The following is a 7,469-nucleotide window of genomic DNA, read 5'->3' on the forward strand; positions in this document are numbered from 1 at the left end:
CGTTTAGTATTAATTATAGAAAATAGTATTCTTTATAGCGATTAGAACGGCGAATGCAAATTTAAAATCATAATTAAGAACCTAATGTGTCCGATAGCATCTGCCGACTTTTGCCGTAGTAGGTGATTAACATTAAAATATCGCATGTCGTCAAATTGGCTCTACCTTATTTATTTTAGGATCGTAAAGTTCGGTATGGTTTTATTTCTTTGATATCTGTTGTAAAAATATAGAGTTAATAGAAAGATCAGAAAAACACTTAAAATAAGAATAAATCCTTGCTATGGTTCGGAAAAACCGTACATTAAATTGTAAAGTTGTAAGTCGACGAAGAAAAGGTGAATGGTGAAAATGGCAGTGAAGTATGTTGTCGGTCGCCGTCGGTAGGCGGCCGCGGTACGCGAGCGCGGCCGAGCGGCGCAGGCCGGCGGGGTGGCGGGCCGCGCGGGGCCGGGCGGGGCGGGGCGCGGTAATTACATCGTCATTAGGCGCCGGGCGGCGCTGGGCGGGGCCGCCCCTCTCCGAGCCGCGGGCGCCCTGCGCGCGACGGCGCCCCACAGTCCGCTCCGAGCCGCCGCGTCGCCCGCTCGCGCATGTCGCTCGTTGACGCGATCGGTGATGTGAGGTGGCCCCCGCCGCTGCCGCTCTCGCGCGTATCACGCGCCAGTTTCGCGAACACAAGCGCCAGTTGAAGGCTCAAAAGCCTTCGAGCCGGCAAGACGCCGTCCACCGTGGATTTAAGGTACGGCGCCATGGCGGCGACCACGTACATGCCGGGGGAGTTGGACCTGGGTACCCTGGGCGGGTATCACGCGGCGTCCCCCCGCAGCGCGGAACCCGCGGACATGAAGTACCAGCATCACCTGCAAGCGGGAGGCTCGCCCTCGCCGGGAGCGCCCGTGCTCAACCCTTGGGCGTCGCTGCCGCCCGCGGACCCCTGGGCGGTGCACCAGCACCACGCGCACGCTCACCAGCCGGACGTGAAGCCGCCGAGCGGCCACGACGCGCGCCACCTGCCGCACCACGCGCACCACCACCACGCGCACGGCTGGCACGCGCCCGTCGTGTCCGCGCACTACGGCGCCGGCTCCCCGGTACCGCTGCACGCCGGCTACCCGGTGCCCATGCACCAGCACCACATGCTCAGAGACGTGCAGCCCTCCCCGCACCTGCACCACCACGCGCTCGACAGAGACGCGCCAGAAGAAGACACCCCGACCAGTGACGACTTGGAAGCTTTCGCGAAACAGTTTAAACAGCGCCGTATAAAACTCGGCTTCACACAGGCGGACGTCGGCCTCGCGCTCGGCACGCTATACGGAAATGTGTTCTCACAGACCACAATCTGCCGCTTCGAGGCGTTGCAGCTCAGCTTCAAAAACATGTGTAAACTGAAGCCTCTTTTACAAAAGTGGTTAGAAGAAGCGGATTCCACGACAGGTAGTCCGACGAGTATCGACAAGATAGCGGCACAGGGTCGTAAGCGCAAGAAGCGCACGTCGATCGAAGTGTCAGTGAAAGGAGCGTTAGAGCAGCACTTCCACAAGCAGCCGAAGCCGTCTGCGCAGGAGATCACGTCGCTGGCGGACAGCCTGCAGCTGGAGAAGGAGGTGGTGCGCGTGTGGTTCTGCAACCGGCGGCAGAAGGAGAAGCGGATGACGCCGCCAAACACGCTGGGCGGCGAGCTGCTGGACGGCATGGGGCACGCGCACTACGCGCACGGCGACGGGCTGGCGCACGGCTCGCCGCTGCAGCACGCGCACAGCCCGCCGGGCCTGTCGCCGCAGCACGCGCACCACCACTCGCTGCCGCAGGGCGCGCACACGCTGGCCGCGCACTAACAGTTCGCCCCGTGGGCGCCGCCGCGCCCCTACTACGCCGAGCACTAGCCGCGTTGCCCGCGGGAGCCGTGTACATACCGCCGCGGCCTGGACGTGCCGCGGCCGCCGCCGGGGCCCGTGTACATAGCCGAGGGCCCCCCGGCACAGTGACTGTGGACCGAACGATCGCTTTCAGTTGTTCTTTATAGTTTCGTCGAAGTGAAGTCATTAATTAATTATGTGAGTAATGTTAAGATGGAAGCCAGTAATCGTTTAACTTGGTGTCGCGCCGAGGTTCGTCCGGAGTGCCGCCAGTGATCACCGATATGTTTAGCTAGATAGTCTAATTGATACTAAGAGCTTACCGCGAGGAGCCCGGCGCGCGCCTCGCCGGCCCGGTCCGGCTGGATCAGGGTAAGTACCCGGTACGGTTCGGTACGGCACGGTGCGGCACGGTACGGCACCGCCCGGCAGGGCCGGCCCGGCGAGACCGCCTAGCGCCATTCACTTTTGTAAAGGACGATTTCATCGAATTTATTTATAGATATTATAAATTAACGATGTTCATACATGCCTACCTGTCAGTAGGGAGTCATTGTGGTGTGTGGATTACATTTAAATTGTTGCTATTACTGTAAATTTATGATTAGTGATGAGGACGAGAGTAAAAAATACGAATCGGGTGGAAGCTTCGTTTTGTAAAGAATCCGAGTGAGTCAATAGGTGCAATTTTGTTTTAGTGTTAAATGAAACGAGCGGCGCGCGCGCCGCGGCCTAGGTCCCACACATAATTTATTAAAAACATATTATTAAAAGGATGCAGACACGATGCCAAAATGGTTTTATTCCTGTTTTTTACTTGTTTTGTTGTTTTTTTCGTTTGTATGTATTTGTGGCCAACCTTGGTACTTAATACTTGTAAAAATAGGTATTTTTTCTATATAAAATAATGTACCTACGACGTATATGATGATATATATTAAAAAAGTTCTTTATAGAAATGGAAAGATGGAAATGTCTTTTATTGAAAGTCCCGTCGACGTCTCCCGGCCGCGTCGGGCGTCGCGCCCTGCTCAAATCGCACTTTACCGGTCCTCATATAGTTGCTAATAACGAACAAAATTAGTCATAAAATGTTTTATAATTATCTAAGTATTTAAATAAAACAGAGTAATATTTTAAAAGAGAGTATTTTTTACATATCCCGGTTAATAGGTCACGTAACAGGAGTCCTTTATGTGGTTGGTGTCATTTTGTTGCTCAGCGCGGCCAGGTAGGCCCCGAGCCTCGATCACAAAACGAATCGGTGGTAAAAACTTATAAACCCGACTGACACATTTGTTGTTTCGCGTCGGGAGTTCGAAAAAGGTTTTTGTGTACGGGTCACCGTTTTTTACAAAAAAGAGCAAGAGCCGAGCTCGCTGACATCCAGTTTATAAGTATTGTTATTAATTGAGTTTCTTTTGTAGTTGGGTTTTATTGTGTTTCTTGCCGTTCATATTTCAAAAATGATCTCGTTGGAAATTGACTTACTTAAAGTAAAAAGGTTCTTTAAAACTAATTAGTAACATTAAAATGAAGGCGCAGGATAATTTTGGGTTAACTGACATAGAAACTCTGACTTAATGTTGAATCCACATAAATCCACATACTTAGTTAATTAAAATACGTGTGTTGCTGCCGTCGGCAGGATATAACTACATAAATCATTATTATTTACTAATGTATACCTACAATTACATAATTATACGTATTAACGTGCATAAAATTTAAAAATATTGCTTCCGTTACCAACCTTAATAGGACTAATGTTTTATTACCTACATTGCCAACTCTCTACACAATCTTTCAAAAGTATTTTAAATCTTTATCAATATTTAGAACACAATTTTACATATTTTTAAGACAGAAGTTGAGTTATGATGGTTGATTTGTATTTCCGAACAACTATTTTGAAATTTCTCGTAATATAATGTGATTGTTTGCCTATATGTAAGTAACGTGGTTCGTGATTATATAAAGTGATATAATCACTTTAATAAGACTAATAATGATTTAAATAGGCTACCGCTTATTAAGAAACAATGATGCTGACTTTTATCACTCATAGAAACAGTAAATACGACTGAATGTATTTTCTCTTTACTTATTTTTAATATGTCTCAGTCTCTGAACATCTATGTTGACGAAACTAATCGATCAAGAAATCACCTTTTTATGTTTAAATGGTCTATGCCAACTCATGCAGCCCTTTTTAGAATAACCGTTGTTTCAATAGCATTTGCTATTTTAAATAGATATTGTTTAACAATATTTCTGCAACGCATTTGTGTTTGATCCCGAAGTTTCGCAGTCTGTCATTGAGTGAAGTCTAACCGATAAGTTGCAAGCGTCAGTTCAGTCAGAGGTTAACTCCACAAAAAAGAAATACAAACGAGTTACTACATAAATTTATTACCTATACCTATTTTGCTTAGTTTTCATTGACGTTACCTAGTTTTGAATATTTTATACTCCCAAACGTATCTGATTGTAATGTTTCTTCTTGTATATTTGATTGTTGATTTAAAACAGTTAACGGTATTTATTATAGTGTGATTGAAGATAATTTTACAAGCAGTTCAATTGCATTTATCATGCACAGATGTGCAGAGACCTATTTTACGAGTATAATCACGAATGATAGCTATTGGCAGCAAAATTGAAGAAACCAATTTATGAATTATCTCCATCCTTTGCTTTAGTATCGTTTTACATGCAATAGTTAACTAAATTGAACGAGAACAATGCTTCAGGCAATGTTTATATATCTTTGGCGTCTGTAGGTACACGACGAATGCTTACAGCAACTGGATGGAATTTTCTTTTGCAGAGTTCGTCCTTTTGACTCATATAGATTGATATAATAAGGGGATTTAGGGGATTCAATCACAGTTTTTATGCGAAGTTTCGACTTAATGTGAATTGCCCCCCAAAACTTCTAAAAACAAGTTTTGGTATTTGGTCAAGTTTGGTACCATTTTCGTAAGATGCTTAATTAATTTCTGCTATTTTACTTATTCCTTGATACACATGTAGGTACATATTATACAGTGGTGTAGGTGCATTAATAATTAAGTGTAGGTACACGACGTACCACGGACTAACGTTTCTCTATGTCATGCAGACATGCATCAAATGTATCTTCTATCGATAGGCTTAGTACGAGTAGGAGCGTTAAACCACACACAGTAGGTATTAAAAACTTAAAAAGTTAAACTGTCTTCAAAATAAACAAGGCTTTTGAAATACACCTAACGGAGTTTAATCCGTTGTACAAGTAGGAATTAATCTACCGGTCAGTTTTTGTGAGCGCTGCGCAAGGCTCCACTCTCGGCCCGAAATACTACTATCATAAATTATATTGCCGTGATTGAAATGCTACACGGGATCATCAGAAGCATTTAGTTGATTGATATTGTACTGGCCGAAACAAATTCTTTGGCTTTTAGCTCGCATTAAACTTTAGTAACAGCGAAGGGGATTAGTTCAAGCGAGTCTTTGATATTAGTGATATATTTTAAGTCAGAAAAAATAAATACAATTGCTTACTTGAGTCACAATTGATTAAACTAAAAAAGTCTTAATAATTTGCGAATCATTGAATCTTGAATCATTTTTGAGATCAACGACACGTACTTAAATAAAAATTCTGTATTCAGCAGACGAAGTTTGAAAATAACTTAAATTATCTAAAATTAATTAATAAACTACAAAGCTAAATAAAATATATTAATTTAAGTAAGAAAAAATGCAAAAAAATACAAACTTGAAGTATGAGTAATTGTCAATTTAAATTTATTACCTATACATTTTGATAAATAAATATATATATATATATATATATATATACATGTTCAATTGAGTTGACGCTATGAATGGCACCACTTCTCTCTTTATTCAGCAGAACTCATTTTACATAGTAGGGCAAACATAGGCCACCCAATGTCAGGAAATATCACTTTATTAATTCTTAATTATGTAAAACCAAAATGCGATTATAGCTTCTGTAATTAGCGACTGTTTCCTCTCCATTTTATGATTTACACACGTTTGCAATGAGGAAAACCGTCCGAAGTACACACACTGGCTTTTTAAATATGAGGTGAGGTATCCGCTGTTAAACTGTCTTAGGTTTGTACCTGTACTAGGTACTTACTCATTCATTTTTTTACCTAGCTTTCAAATATACTTATATTACATACCTAGTTTTCAAATATACTTATACCTTCACTTTATTTTAGAATTCACGATAAGATAGGACCATAATTATTAATAGGTTCTTGATTTTATTCTTTGCTTAATTTGTGTAGTTCCTCGCTCTTTACTTACTCGCAGAAGTGTGTAAAAATAAAATAGTATTTTACAGAAGTCTTTCACTGCAGTACGGGTGCAATTATTTTATATTGAGTAAAACATGAATATTTTTCATTTAAATTTTGCTTTTGTAAATTCATACACCTACATAGGCCATTGTTACTGATATGTCTAATGTATTTCGTGTTTCAAATAGTTACAACGTAGTATGTTAATTATGTTATTACATAGTCGTTTTTTTCTACTTGAAAGATAGTTATCAAATCTAATAAAGTTAGTAAACAATGCACTTAACGACTAACATGATTAAACTTGCATCTAACTAGTCACGGCTTTGCGTAGCAAATAGCACTTTTCTTGTCGATCTACTTATTAAGTTTATTGTTTTATTTTTGTAGTTTTTGCTTTTATTTAGCGCTAATTCAGATCAACACGTTCATATCATTCACAACTGTAATTGTGGAAAACATATTTATTTGATTCTAAAGTAAGTGATCTCTTAGGGTCTCCCCAAATATATCGACGCGCATTCGGCAAAAGCCGATAGGAAAAAGCTTTATGTCCGCGCAATAAGAGCGAAAAAGTCGTCGTTCGGCTCGGCTCGCATCGGCCGGCGCCGGCCGACGCGTCGTCGGCTTCTTCGCTCTTATTGCGTGGACATAAAGCTTTTTCCTATCGGCTTTTGCCGAATGCGCGTCGATATATTTGGGGAGACCCTTAGTATATAGTATATACTAGGTTTACGTCTTGACAATTTATTTAAATTTATTAAAATATAACGAATTATTTTACTAAGCTTCCGTAAGACACAGGCATATTCAATGTATATGTACTTGTTAATGTATTTACTATATTAACCTACAGTAAAACACAGAATTACATGGTCAATCTAATAAAAAAACTTTATTTATTCAATAACATAAGTAATATGGATTTCCGATTCCGAAATTCAACATCTTGATAGGTAGGTACTATAACAATTGTAATAATGAAACACGGGGGTAAATTGAAATTATTTTACTTTTTTCTGCTATCTGCGACCGTTCTTTTATCATAATAACTATGTAGGTAATAAGTACGTGTTTGTATTTTGTAGATACAAATACCTACTCTTAAAGACAATAGAGTTTTTTTTATCTTGAGTCAAGGCTTCAGAAAACTTACAGATTATGTCTAGACACTGGTAAATAATCTCGTTTATGTCTTTTCTAGTTTTTTTCGACTTTTTGTAAATTGAAGAAAAGAGCGTACTCCCAATTTATTCTTTAATTTTAAAGTACCTATTGCTGTCAT

At 41.5% G+C, this 7,469-nt stretch overlaps 1 protein-coding gene across 1 annotated transcript; it reads left to right on the forward strand.

The window, feature by feature from the left end:
• The first annotated feature begins 546 nt into the window (after positions 1–546).
• Positions 547–2,835, forward strand: LOC134665668 (silk gland factor 3). Its single transcript, XM_063522606.1, has one exon. The coding sequence runs from the start codon at positions 753–755 to the stop codon at positions 1,839–1,841; it is 1,089 nt and encodes a 362-aa protein (XP_063378676.1). The 5' UTR covers positions 547–752; the 3' UTR covers positions 1,842–2,835.
• Positions 2,836–7,469: the final 4,634 nt, after the last annotated feature.

Source organism: Cydia fagiglandana, chromosome 7, assembly GCF_963556715.1.
Source record: "Cydia fagiglandana chromosome 7, ilCydFagi1.1, whole genome shotgun sequence".
NCBI lineage: Eukaryota > Metazoa > Arthropoda > Insecta > Lepidoptera > Tortricidae > Cydia > Cydia fagiglandana.